Raw genomic sequence first — 14,722 nt, forward strand, 5'->3', positions numbered from 1 at the left:
TCTTTTGGTCCAAGGAATAAAATAACTCTTCAAGAACCACTTGCTTGCTGTGGTTGAGCTCATGTTTGTGTCCTCAGAATTGCTTGGGGACTGCAGCATAGGTACATGGAATTGAGAAGTATCTAAATGTCCCTGTTAGTACATTTTCTGTGCGCAAATGGTGGATCACTTACCACAGGCGTGAAGACCACAGGAAGTTTCTGGGCAAGGTTTGGGTACTGCTCTTTTCCCTAGGTATTAAGATTGAAGGCTTTAAGATGCTATGTGTATCCCTGCTATCAGTTCCTCTGGTAGAAATTACTGTCCCCATAGCAACCTTTGCTAAATGAATTTTCTGCGGATATACCTCAGTGCCATGTCCAGCAGCCTCCTTTAAAGCAGTGTTGGGAGTGGTTTGAGCTAAGCTATTATTTTGCACTGACACTGCCAAGGAGCAGTCGTAATGTGGCAACCACACCTGCTCATCTGTGGGGCAAGAAGCTTTCAAGAGAAGTCGTAGTAGATGGATGGAGGCAGGTATCCAGGACATATACAAGACATTTAAGGCCAATGCACATGTTTTCAAAGTTCACTTTCTTAAGCCCTCCTTTCTCTACTGATTTAATCGGATAATAGTTCTCAATTGCTGCATGAAGGCCTAATATATTTTCTACAGTGCAGTGTACTTCAGTACCTAAGGTACAGCGGTTGTATGGTTGTAAATTGTACCGTTCAATATTTAATGAAAAAAAGACTGTATTTGACTTGACTCTAACTCTTTCTTTTCTTTTTTTTTTTTTTTTGTTTTGTTTTGTTTTGTTTTGTTTTGTTTTTTTTTTTTGTGTGTGTGTGTTCCTTTTCTCCATCCACCAGAATTTTTTAAGACATCAGAACAATAAAACAAATTACAACCTTGTTTGCGAGACCCTTCAGTTTTTGGACTGTATCTGTGGAAGCACGACAGGTGGGCTGGGCTTACTGGGGCTTTACATCAATGAGAGGAACGTGGCTCTTGTGAACCAGACGCTGGAAAGTTTGACTGAGTATTGCCAAGGTCCATGCCATGAAAACCAGGTAGGACTCAAATAACTTCTGGATGCAGAAGAGTATACCTGAATGTATGGTATCTGTGTGCTTATCATAAACTATTCAGTGTTTTTAATAACGCACATTCCACTTGCAACTGCTATGACTAGACTTAACACATTTCAAGCTTTCATAAGGCCTCAGCAATCCCTTTGAGTCAGAACTCAAAATGGACTCTTCCTGTAGTATGTCTTCTTATGTGGAGGGTTTCCAGTCCTTTTGGAGGGAGTTTAATGTCTTATGTCAGTGGGTCTGTGGCTTAAACCTCACTTTATGAGACTGGATTTTGAGTCACAGTTTCGGAAGTACATTGCAAACACAATCTTGTTTTCTTCATTTTCATACATTTTGCCTTTACTGTTTTTTATATAGGTTGCTAACACTTAATTTCCTTAATTCACATAACTGCCACAAAGTTTAACTTACTATCCTGCTATACTACCTAGCAGCATCTTAATTATAGTATCAGTAATGAAGTGGATGAGACTAAAGACCGTGCTTCTGATCTTCTGTGCCTTGCTTGATGCAGTCTTTTTAAGTCATATAGCTGTGAATTTTGGTCTCTTCAGTGCCATGCTGAGGCAGTATAGAAAGGTAAAGAATGTAGTTCTGTGCTGCTATATTTGGTCTGAAGAGAACTGTAGTGAAGTTATCAAAGTGGATGAAATTGCAGAATTTTTGCTGTGGATTAGCAATGGAAAAATTGTGGTGAGCAAAATTACAGAGGCAATCTATTCTTGATACTAGAAGTAGCTGAAGAAATACATGCAGTATTAATGCTACTTCATTAATGTGCACAAATGAAGTGTAAAGTGCTATTATTGCCATTGCTGGTAACCAACTGCCTTTACTTAATAATTTAAAAATAAACAAACAAAAAAGTCCTTTAGTGGACTAATTTTTAAACAGTCATATTTAATTCACTAATGAATGGGAAAAACGTCTGTAAAAAAAAGAATAATCACTGGACTGGAGATGAAAAAAACCACGTTTCAAGTTAACATGTTCTCCAACAAGTTTACTTGAGGAGCACTGGAGGAACACTGATAGTGGAAGGGAATGATTAGTTACACCTTATTACTTAGACCTACCTGCTGGGAAGTCACTCAGGATTGGAGTTGCACTTGTTTATACCAACTGCAAGTCTAATACAGTGCGTTTCAGAGGCAAATGCTCCACATTCATTTTTTCCCTCTCTCTGTCTTTCTGGAAAACTCCTTTCCTATTGTGCTAGAAGAAAAAATACCATAGGCTTTTGTATAGCTGACACTTGCCGACAAGGCTTAGAAGGTCCAGGAATCCACCTATAAAGGCGTTTGGGAACTTCTGTTCATCATAGTTACAGTTTTGAATTCCATGTCCAGAAACGGTCTTTTATGCAGGACTTGCCCAGGTGCATGTGAAGAACCTTAGTCTTTGTGAACAATTCATGCTATAACAACGATATTAATACTGGTTGCTGAATGCAAATCAAGAATTTGAGTGTGCAAATTTGATTGTGCCTGCATTCGAGCATGTCTTTTATGTCTCTGCATGTGTATGCATCTCAGTCTGGCAGTACTGCTGTGGGCTGCTGTCTGTAACTTGTACCACTTGGTGCCAAATCCTGCATCATTCACTACAAGCATATTTTAGCTTGCACCACCCTTTTTGCAGTTGTGTACTTCCCTACTGGCAGTGTTGGGGTCAGTTCTGTACTATACAAGTCACCCCAGCATCTCTTGTGGCACATTTTCAGGCTGCTCTGCTTTGGCTGGGAGGTTCATTGCTGTTACAAGGTCTTTCATGTTCTGGGTCCTTGTTTTGGAAATTTGCTAAGGTGCATATTCTCTCTCTCCCTCCCCCTGCCCATCCTGTCTCCCTCTTTCCCCCCTTCATTCCCTCCCTTTCCTCTGCCTGTGCCCCCCCCCCGCCCCCGCCTTCTGTTCTCTTATTTTGCAGACTTGCATAGCCACCCATGAATCAAATGGGATTGATATTATAATTGCACTCATCTTGAATGACATAAATCCTCTTGGCAAATACTGCATGGACTTGGTGCTTCAGCTAAAGGTACAGTAAATTTAAATTTGTTTATTTAAATTTGAGTAATAGTAGAAGACATACCTATGCAAGAGCTCTAGGCAACCTGACATTTACTTAATCTTACCGTAGCATAATATACTCAACAGCCTTTGAAAACAAATGTTGCAAATGAATTCAGCTCTTCTTCTGAATCTTTATCAGGCCCTCTACCACAGGCCTTTTGACCCATGGTTGTGTTTGTGAGTATGCCCCCAGCTTTCTTTTAAAAAAAAAAACCCTATCAAACTGACACAACATAGGTAACATGAAGTGTCTATATTGTGGGCATAAAATCTCACAGGATTGATAAACAGCAGCACTGTACAGACATGTGACAAGTCAGGCATCCTTAGTATATACTGAACTCTTAAAAAATTACCTGAGAAGGAGATGTTGTGAAAAAAGAATAATATAACAGGTGACCTGCAATGTCAAATAAAGTTGAAAACAAGGTTAAAATGTTGTATTTTATTTCCCTTCTCAGTGTCCTCTGAGGGGGAGGACAAAATGTAGAATGGGAGGGTGAACAGTAGATTGTGAGGGCTTTTAATTTTGTTTTGTGTTCTGTGAAGACTTGGATAGGCTCATAGGTAAGTTCCTTCAGTCTGTGTGCCATTGCGTGCAGAGGGGAGCTCTGCAGCTGTACTGCCTGCCGAGCAGGGTAGGATTTGCCCAGGAGGAGCCTTGGGTTATTGCCTTTTCTTGCCTTCTGAATGAAGTATTTCCACTGCATATGGTCTGTTTCCTCCCCAAAACCAGCAAATACTTGGTGGTAGCTGCATTGCATCATACTGACAGTGTTATGGATGTCTAATAAAATAATTAATATAGCTATATATTGTGTACAATGAAACTTTGAATCAACAGTGCTTTACACATGATTTTAATAACTAATTACATTTGTGAATGACAATGTAATTCAAGCCCCCCTCAAGCAAAACACTTAAGCAGGCATTTAACTTTGAACATGCAGACATTTCTTTTGAAGTCCAAATTTCAATCTTGTAAAGACTTAGCTGCATTCACTCCAGTTCCATTTTGATTTGCCATTATCTTGAAAGTAGCAAGTGCTTGTAGAACATCTTTTCTGTGTAGTAACCAAAAATTAAGTTTAGAGACATCACTGCAAGGACCAGTTCACAGGAGGCTATACGTGCCTTACTCTTAATTAAACAGCAAAAATAGGGGTGAGTGATACCAGAGGTTCAAACTGTGGAAATTATTCTGATTTTACAGAACTGCAGAGTCATTTGGGTTAGAACAGACATCTTGCGATCATCTTGTCCAACCGTCCAGCTCAAGCTAGAGCAGGTTTCCCAGGACCATGGCTGGCTGAATATCTCTGCAGCTGGAGATGCTACAGCCCACCTGGGCAACCTATTCCAGTGTTTGATCACTATCACAGTAAAAAAGTGGGTTTTGTGTTTAGATAGAATTTTGTGTGTTTTAATTTGTGTCTGTTGCCTCCTGTCCTCTCACTGGCATTGCTGAGAGGAGTCTGGCTCCCTCTTCTTTATTCCCTCCCATCAGGCATTTATACATGTTGATACGTTCCCTTTGATCCCTCACTACCCCAGGGTGACGAGTCTCAACTCTCAGCCACTCCTTATATGAAATATGCTCCATGCCCTTAGTCATTTTTCTGGCTCTTTCCTGGATTAATTTCAGTACATCCATATCTTTCTTGCACCGGGGACCCAAGAACTAGACACAGTGCTGGGTCAGATGTGATGTCAAGAATTAGGTCCAAACTAAGAAGTTACTGTTTTATATTTTGAGTGGCAATACATAAAAATAATATAACACTGAGTTTACCAGGTAATGTTTAACATTGACAATCTGTCAGTGTTCATAGGCAGCTCTGGAGTTGCAAATACATAAATTTTGCAGTGAAAATACAAAATGCAAAGTATATAGGCCCACACGCTTACACATCCAAACAAGCTCAGACGCTGTTTTCAGGGAACATTATATGTTGAACTCATACCCTGCAACCAAAGCAAAGGCAATGCAGAATTGTATTTTCCCATGTCATCTTAATTTAGCTTGTTTTGCACATAGTTTGTGATGTGGTATTTAATTACATCTTCATGGCTTGTATTTTCCACTGGACTCCCAAATCTTTTAGTGAGCAGGGTAGACAGTGTTCACTGAGTGCACAGATGGCAAATGTTCTGTTCTGCCTCTTGTTGTTTTGAGTATGACCCCCTGGCCTCTCTTACTGACTGCTGTTTAAGCCCTGGCACACAGTATGACCTCAATACCTGCCACTCTGTGTAGTGGCGGGATGAAGAGACATTGTCAGTCTAAGGATAGATGGAGTCTAATACGAGTGTCTTGTTGGCTTTTCTCATAGCACCTTACTCTGCTGTATGTAGTTGCTTCACACATTAATTTATTTTTCCAAAATTTTTATGAGGAGATGAGGTGGGAACCCAGGTAAAAAGAAATGAAGGACCGAAGTATTTTGGACTGTCCTGTTTGTAGTACCTGGGAAATGATTTTTCATGGTACTAATGTGTTATGAAGAACTTTATGCTGTATTTTCCAAGTAACGGACCTCTTTTCCTCATTGCTATCTGGGGATGGAAATCAGATCCTAGGGCCTCAAAGCATGCAGAAAATGAGGAGCACAATGCCAAATGAGCATCTCAATGTCAGGGGCACATGATCAGAGACAAAAAAACCTGGAGGATGTGCCTGCCTGCTGTAATTCTAGGCTATGGTATGCCACTTCTGCTGATTCAGTAGCAAGAAGCTGGCTGTTGATGATGCAAAATCCTATCCACCCCACCCTTTACCTTTCCTCGCTTCCTGGAAGCTGCAGCAGGCTTCTCTCCATCCCCAGGATTGTCTGCACTGGGAAATAGCTTCAAAGTCCTCCTCACCCATGAGCAAGTAGACTGGTGCTTTCCTCCTTTGTTTCCTCTCCTTCCTTCTCAAGCTGTTTGGCAGCCTGTCTTGTCCCCTTCACTCATCCTCAGTTTGAGATCCTGCCGGTGTTACCACAACTGACTTGGTTACAACTGCAAGGAAAAACTGCAGCAGAAAAGGAATCATCCAGTTCTTCAGAGCAGCACCCTGCTAGGAGTTTAATCCTAATTATTTTAATCCTACTTAATGCTATCCTTTCCCTCCATCTGATCTCATTCCCTGTGCATGTTAAACTTCTGCAGTGTAGGCTGCAAGGTAAAGAGTCAGACTAGACCTTTCTAGTGGGTGGTCCTGGTTTGATTTTGGAGCAAAATGAAAGGAGAGCTATTGAAAAGTTCATATGGAGTCTTGTTCTCCTTCAGCCAGTCTCAGTCTGGTCTTTTCTTCTCATCTGTTATTTTTTGGTCCTTATCTCATTCTTGTGTTGGCAAGTCCAGGCCAAGTCTTCTGACTTCTCACTCGATTCCCAGTCTCATCTCTCAGAAGGTCCTAGTTCCCTTGTCATGTATAAATCCTCATTCTGTTAATCTACCCTCTTTCCATCTACCCATTCCTTTTGCAGCTGACTTCTCATCCTACAGTCCTCCAGTTCAAGATGCTAAGACCTCAGCTTGACACAGCCCTGAGCCACCCTGCTTTGGGCAGGAGGTGGGACTGCTGAAAGATTAGTCCAGAGGACAGCCTCAAATGTGTGGTTGTGTGATCCAGCCTGCATGCTTTTGTGATTCTGTGCCCACCAAGAAGAAACTCTGGGCCTTTAGCTATGAAACTAGCAAGTTTCTACAGTATGGTATTCAAATTGTAATTTTATAAATGCTTTTGGGTTGGACAAATTTGGCTGGCTTTCCTGGGGACTACAATTTGCATGATTGTGTTATCTTGGCCTCTAGTGCTCTAGTTTTTCAGCTCTGCTATCAAAACTTGGAGATACAAACGATGCTTACAACAGAAGTTGCTTGATCATGTAGAGAGTATCTTCCCTTTTGCCTCAATCCCCAAAACATCTGAACCCTTGTCCACCAAAACTGCCCATACTAATTGTCTGAGGCACAGCCTTGCTGTGACGAATTTCAGTTTGAATTGCTGACGTCTGGCAATAAGCAGCTGAGAACAAGGTTGTATGGTGGGTCGAGAGTTTTACGGGCCCCTACCTGTATGACAGAGCTGCAGTCTGCCTCCAGCAGCTCGGTCGACAGTGGCAGATGATGAGGGGACACTGCAGCAGGTGAACCAAGGGAACCGTGCTCTGCCAGAAAGCGACCAAACCTCCAAAACCATTCTTCCTCTCCTGTTCACGGCTGATTTAACTGGCAGGCAGACAGGCCTCTGAAGTCTAAGGCACTACTGGGTTACTGCTGCTAAAGCTCGTGCTGTTTAATCCTTGGGAGAGGTCTCTGTGAAAAGAAGCCGGTTGACAAAGTAAAGTATGTCTTTGTATGTTCCCCCAAGAATATTTGGTAGTGAAACAAAATTCCAGGAATGTATGAAAACAGTTTTTTTTATAACCTTTGAAATAATAATCAGTCGGACTTTATAAAAACCAAAGGGGAAGGAAACCTGCCTGAGCGATGAAGTCTTTTGTGTAATACGTTTTGTAACTACCTCTGTTGAGTATGTTTTAACAGAAAGCCACAGCAAGAATTGCTAGGTGGGCAATGTGAAAAGGAAATCTAATACCCTTTCTTGTGCACAATGTAGAGCAAGGTGTTTAAGCTGAATATTTTTCTGTATTTTTCTATATATTTCTATATTTTTCTGTATTTCAAATGCTTCTTCCAATGTAGTGTGCAAGGTTAGTTAGCCTTATGGTACGCTGACATTAAAATGGGAGAAAAACCCTATTAAATATGTCAGTAAAATAAAAGATGCAAGTAGTTTAAAATCTTACCCGCTAAAAAAGTGGTCCTCGTAATCTCAATTAAAACAAATGCAAGGGTCGTTAATCCATGAAATAGATTTAAAATTTGCATTAACTTGGTTTTGTATCTCCAGAACAATGCCTCCAAGCTTTTGCTGGCTATTATGGAAAGTAGGCACGACAGTGAGAATGCGGAAAGAATCCTTTTCAACATGAGACCAAGGGAACTGGTGAGAAAACTTCTGAATATTCATAAATCTTTTGGCTGAAAAAAATCTGTCATTAAAACATTTTAAAAATGACCTGCGTCTAAGCTGAAAAGTGTTGGCAGCATATGGTGACACAATGTATCAGGATAGTACTAATTCACAAAAAGTACTTTAAAAGGATCAAGCATGCATGATTTCAGTCTTTACGACTTCATTATTTTTATCCGTTCCAAGCACTTTTCTGTAATTGTTTCCTAACTAAATTATCATACTCTGGTAGACTGTCTTCAAAGTACACTTCGTCAGGGGCTGGCAAATTAAGCTTGTACAGTTTGTGAAACAGTGCTAACAGAAACGTGTGTGTAGACATATAATATAGATATTTTACATACATGTATGTTTTTTATATATATGTCTCATGAACAAGAGATATAAACAGTTGTTGCTGTATTTGGAACAACCATGTTGCTTGTGTAGGTCTTCAAGAGTCGTAAATAGGTTGGAAATCTGGAGAAATTACTTCAAATCCAGTTGACCATGTAACAGAAGTGACTGAAACAATGGTTTGTGGGGGATCTGTGGGCATCAGCCCTGCCCTTAGACAGAGCCTGGTGGCCTGCTGGTTTTGGGGCATGATCGCTAACGTAGCATGTCAGCAGGATGAGGCCATCCCTAAGGTGCAACTGCAGGATCAGGCCCTGCGTGGGGAGGAGAGGATTTCCCCCACATTGGTGCTGTAGGAGACTTCTGAATATTTTGGAATTTCCCCAGCACCCTGCCCAAATCCATATCTTCCTTTCTGTTTGGTTTAGGTATTTTTTTTTCTGTTAAATTGTGTGGAGAATGCTGAGTGATGCTGCAACCTGCTCTATCCATAGGGAGATCCTGGCTGCACTCGAAGTGCTTCATAGCACTACCTGCCATATCTGTAGATCCCCTTTTAAAAGCATTTGTGAAAATACCTGCTGACAAAGGCTCAGTCTTCCTGTTTCTTTCTCATGGTGGCAGTTTTGATGATAAGAAAGGCAGCAGTTTGGAGCTTCGTAAATACTCCAAGCTTGTCTTGATATAGAAAGTGTTTTTCCCACTGCTCGATCTTCTTGCGGAACTGCAGGGCACCCATCCAGGCTTGAGCTGAACAAAACAGTGTGTTCAAACACAGTGTGCTTTTTCCCCAAGAATGACATGTATTTCATTTTTCCCTCGTTGGGTTTGTGTTATAGGTGGATGTGATGAAGAACGCGTATAACCAAGGCCTCGAATGTGACCATGAGGAGGAGAATGGAGATGATGGCATCTCCCCAAAAGATGTTGGCCATAATATCTACATTTTGGCACATCAGGTATGTCTCATTTGTTGTGTGACTGCTTCCAGAAAAGTGTAATGTGGTTAATCTCTACAGAAAACCTGTCTGATCAATAAGGGGAGTTTTCCCTTCTGGTGATTTCTGGGTCATGTTTGTGTACAACATGACTGTGTCTGGAAAATTGCTGAAAGCAGAACAAGTGAGCAGTCTCACTGTATGCATAGGCACTCCATGGCATTTGGTAGGCTCTACTTGTGTGAAATAATGACATAGAGCAAAACAGTTAATGTCCACTTGCCTTTGTCTTCTTTTAATGTAAACAGCTTATATCAATCAGATCTTAAATCTCATTATCATTATTGGTGTATTTTAAATAATAGCTTCAGTTATGATACCAAGTGAATTGAATTGCGAAGATTCCCATTATTTTAGATGTATTAGCCAATAAGAACAATGGGGTGTTTTTATTGTTTTCTCCTTTTGAATTATGTTGTAGTGCCCTCAAGCTTTTTCTGATCACTTTTGCTTTTTTGCTGGTAAAGGTAGAATGTACACTAAAGATTTTTATTTAATGGGATATTAGTTCTTCAGAGCAGTTGATATCAAAATCAGTTTATTTTTCAATTACGTTAAGAGCATTGAAAAGATTTTGTAAACTAAAAAAATAAAGACCACATATTTCTTCAATATATCATAAATTATAGCATTTGGTGTCTCATGTAAGGACCAGATTTTTAAAAAATGTTTTTACTAAGTAAGAAGAAATAAACAGATGGGGATAGGGTGTGTTCTACATTCATTATGCTCATTAAGTGTTGTTAGGAATTGAATACTCAATGGAAAAAGAAAAGAAAATGATCTATAGTTACACCAGTATTATGCAATGTTATTTTCAAGCAAGGAATGCAAAAACAGTTACTGAGTTATGCTTGTGTGCTTGCAGCACATTTAAATAAGTAAGCCTTATTATGTTGTTGTTGTTGTGCTGGACCATGTTCTACTCTTGTGTTGTATGTAGGACTGTACATAAGGTGCCCATGGAAGATGACAGAATTTTTAGAAAGCATTTGTAGCTCTTTACCTTGTACGACTATTTATATATATATATATATATATATATGTAACCTTGTACGACAATTTATATATATATATATATATATATATATATATGTATATATACTCCTTGTATGAATGCTTACAATGAAAATTTAAATGCCTGCCAAATCAAAATGTTGGTATTTTATGTTTTCTGCCTACAGTTTGTCTTAAATGACTTAACAGGACTTGCAACAGTGGAAAATAACTTTTGGGAAGTAGAATATAGACCTAAAGGTGTATATGAAGTGACTTCTGGGATCATTTTACAAAAGAGGTCACTACCAAGGGTATACTAGCTAGCTGAGGTGTAGGTTAAGCTCCATCCCTAGATAGATATTCAGGGTGCTGTGGAGGTCCACAGTGCCACTCCACAGCTATTCCAAATGCCTGCTCCATAGTCGGCATTTTGGTTGCATAAGGCTGGTTATTTTTACAGCAATTTACTGAGCTCCTTCCTGTTCTGTAGAATTCAATGGCATGATTGGCTCTGTACGCTGTAAAAATATCCATCTTTTTACCAAAAAAAAGGACTGTTTTCCTTTTCTTACATTTCTGTAGCACAGTACGTGTGTGTGTTTACAATAGCTTTGCACCCATGTCAAAGCCTGTATCAAAACAAAGCAATGGAAGGGCAAGTAATTTGGGGCCTTTCTCTCTCATCCACTAATGAAAAGCTATGATTATTGGCACAAGGCTGCTGATCTTTGACCCCAAACTCTTTCCATGTGTGCCCTTTTGCTCGCCCTGGGATGGGCAGGATATGAGCGTAGTCCCTCCTCAGTAAGACCATTGTTGCTGGGTTCCTTTGCTGGCTCCACTCTCCAAACACCCTCTTATGCTTTGCTGTGTCAAAGTGGCTTTTTGGTGCCTGGGTCTTCCGCTTGGCTTAGCTGGCCCAATTTACATAATATTTCTTTGCTGTGCTCCTTACAGTTTCACAGTTTATCTGACTTGGTTTTTTCTACAACCAGTGTGGCTCTTCAGTCACTTTCCTGACCCTTGCTTGTGACCACTTGCTGTAGTTACAGCTCTTTGGTCCCTCTGTAATAGCAGAATCAAGACCAAGAGTTCCTCTTTTGTGCTGTTACAGCCTTCAAACACAGACAGTTTATTTTGGGGAGCTCAGACTTTCAGTTTTTGTCGTTGCACTCTTCAGGGCGATGGTGGGTTCTGCATTTTGCCACCACTACATCCTTCCTTGCCCTTCCTGTGGTTGATTTTACGAGAAGCAAAAGGCATTCTTGTAAATGTTTGACCCACAGTGCATAGAAAGTTATAAATGTGTCCCAAGCAAGGCTGAGATTTCTGTTACTAAATCTCTTTTACAGCCTCCCAACCCCTACCCCAAATGCATACACAGGCACACAGACAAGTGCACGTACACACTTGTACATCACACACACACACACAGAGGCACAGAGAGATCTGTGGGCACAGCAGCCTGGGACATGATGGTAAGACACTGACTGTTAAATATGCCATGTCATCACAGTTATGTCTCTTCCACTTTTTTCTCTGTCCTCTCTTTTCTTTCCTTTATTTCTTCGTCTTCCTCCAGCCTGCCATGTTTCATAGCTGTGCTGCTTCCTCTGCACTGACTTCAGGCTGATTGGATGCTGCCACTCCTCACTTTTGCCATTAGACATACTGTGAGCAGAGAGGAGGAGGGAGCACCACTGAGAGAAAGCAGAACTGACTCATCTATGAGGAATTACCCTGAGCTTCACCCTCACTCTGCTGCCTGGCTTTGGGGTAGGGGGCTCCGTCCAGACGTAACTCTTCTACAGCCATTTGTGGAGGAGTGACACAAACTGGTACTTGAGGTCACATCCTGGAAAAATAAGCCTGTTATGGCTAGATAGGGAGCGTTCACAATTCTCTTTAAAATTCACGGAGGAGATTCTGTTTTCTTTGCCCTGTTCAAATGTCATGCTCAGAGCCAAGCCTTGAACTTGACATTGCTGATTTCGTAAAGTAGTCTCAGATAAATGCCAGTAGTGTGTTATGGATAGTTCCATCAGCTCTTACACCTCTTCTTTTCAAGCTATCCTTTTAAAAGATCGTGATAAAGCAGGCTACACTATGTTTTGCAAAGTTAGTAAGGCTGTCTGCAAAGAGACTTCAACTTGATGTAATATCTCTCTGTACAGATTACAAAAGCTTTTGACACAGTAGCAAAAAAGGTTTCATACTTACTAACTTCTGATGTGCAGAAGCATTAGTGTTGGAGAATCAAGTTTTCAAATGGTTACCAAAAAAAAACAAATCGTAAAAGGTTGAAGAAATCCTCTGGCTTTCAGATGACAGGTTGAGCTTGCTACCTGTTAGTTACAACAAAGTATTTCAGTAGTTTGTAAACTTAAAAAAAAATATATATCTTGCTTTCTTGGAGTTAGTAGTATTTCTCTGAGGTTCATGACCCCTTTACATTTACCGTGAAGTGAGATAAGGCACTGGTTATAACCACAGGCTCCTGTAGTTTGCATGCATGTGTTTCTCTGTTTTTCAGCTAGATGCAAACTGTCTAAATCAGGCATGAAGCACAAGCTAAATACACTGTACCTTTCAGCAGGGGCTTTATTCATGAGGCTTAGAAGAACGTGAAATAACTTTACATAGCTTCTAGTCAGCTTGCAGCACGGCAAGAATGCACTTTCATCTGCCTGTAGAGCTGTGTAGACATGTCCTTGATGTAGAAGGATGTGAGTGGGTAGGGGAGTAGGGAAGAAATTGTAATACTGTAACAAAATTTTCAGATTTTCAATGCCTTGTGACTTCTTCCGTCTGGTTCCCAATGCTGTTGCAGGAGCACAGAGGTACTGACCTAGCGTGTCACCCTGTTCATGATGCATGTTCTGTGCTCTCAGACTAGCAAAATGTTTACTCAACTGCTCAATTTGAAATGTATGCTTAAATGCCTTGCTAGAGGGTGAGCAGCGTAGGTCTTGGAATTCCACAATACCTTTCTAACTTCCAGGTAAATAGAAGGTGGGTGGTTGTTTTTTTAATGAGGTTAAGCTAAAAACTTATTTAAATCACAACAGAGTACCAAAACTACTTATATTTATATGATTTCCTGGTGGCACCAAGACTTAATGAAAAATTGTTTCCTCCACCCCTTGAGGTTAGAAGAAATTAATACCGCTTGATATCAGCGCAGGTATACAGCATAAACTAACACAAGCTTGAACCAGGCTATCTTCTGGTAGACTAACACAGTTGGAAGTGTTGTTCTGTTTGTAAGTTCTTAAAATAAACCGAGGGAAAAGAGGTAGGATTTGCTATGAATTGTAAGGTTTTTGCTGCAGGTACTACTAAGAATACTGTAAGAATTGGACATCGTGAGTAAGTCATACTCCTTCCTCTCTGGTGCTAATTTTAAATCAGCTGAACAAAATAAGTCATTCAGCCTTAATAGCATAATTCAAGATTCGTCAAACTTGGGAAACTTTCTTAAGCTAATGTCTTATTGCCATATTTACTTCATGCAGTGTATTGCTTATCAGTGTATACGCATGAAGAGTATTTGCTAACTAGGTGATTGAAGTGGTAATAATTGATAGTATGGATTTATAGTTTGGGAGTAGAGGTACACAAGGGGTACAGGCTATTTTTTAAAAGTTACTATTTTTGACATTTGAAATAGGAGTGGTTTGATAATGAGACAGATGTGATAAATTCATTAAGGAGAAATTAAAGTCAGTTTTTAAAAATCTAGCTATTCAAATATGTAAAATTCTAAGAAGCACAAAGCCTTTTGTTTTTGTGGGTTTCTGTTTAGCATGTCATTATCTTTCATCCAGTTTGAGTGCAGCAGGGGCTGGGAGCACCTTTATTTTCCACATTAATGCTATGCCTAGAACTGCATCATTCTAGGACTCGTATGCTAGAGCAGAACAAATAAATGACAATAATAATAGTGGTTTCAGACATTTTTAAGGATTAGTCTTCCTTTTTACATGATTCTGGAACAGTTAAAGGCTTTTGTAATTTTGCTTCCCCCTTGCTTAAAGCAGGTTGTATTGCCTGCTGTTACAAGTAAAGACACCAAGCCAGAAGCAGGTAGAGACAGCAAGTCATTAGCTGTCATGGGAAGCAAATACAGCTTGCTTGATCCCCAGTGCTTTGCTTTAACTGCTACATTGGGTTTCCTCCCATGCTCAGTTGATCCCAGATACTTTACTAAT

General features: G+C 40.2%; 1 protein-coding gene across 7 annotated transcripts in view; it reads left to right on the forward strand.

Moving 5' to 3' along the window:
- The window catches only part of ITPR2 (inositol 1,4,5-trisphosphate receptor type 2), a 268,891-nt gene that overhangs the window by 191,662 nt on the left and 62,507 nt on the right, over positions 1-14,722 (forward strand). For all 7 annotated transcript variants that reach the window (XM_040594004.1, XM_040594005.1, XM_040594006.1 and 4 more), the window contains 4 exons: positions 853-1,053; positions 3,007-3,117; positions 8,056-8,151; positions 9,354-9,473. In XM_040594004.1, coding sequence (XP_040449938.1) covers positions 853-1,053; positions 3,007-3,117; positions 8,056-8,151; positions 9,354-9,473 — 528 coding nt within the window. The remainder of the gene's footprint in view (positions 1-852; positions 1,054-3,006; positions 3,118-8,055; positions 8,152-9,353; positions 9,474-14,722) is intronic.

This window comes from Falco naumanni, chromosome 5 (assembly GCF_017639655.2).
Source record: "Falco naumanni isolate bFalNau1 chromosome 5, bFalNau1.pat, whole genome shotgun sequence".
In the NCBI taxonomy this organism is placed as follows: Eukaryota; Metazoa; Chordata; class Aves; order Falconiformes; family Falconidae; genus Falco; species Falco naumanni.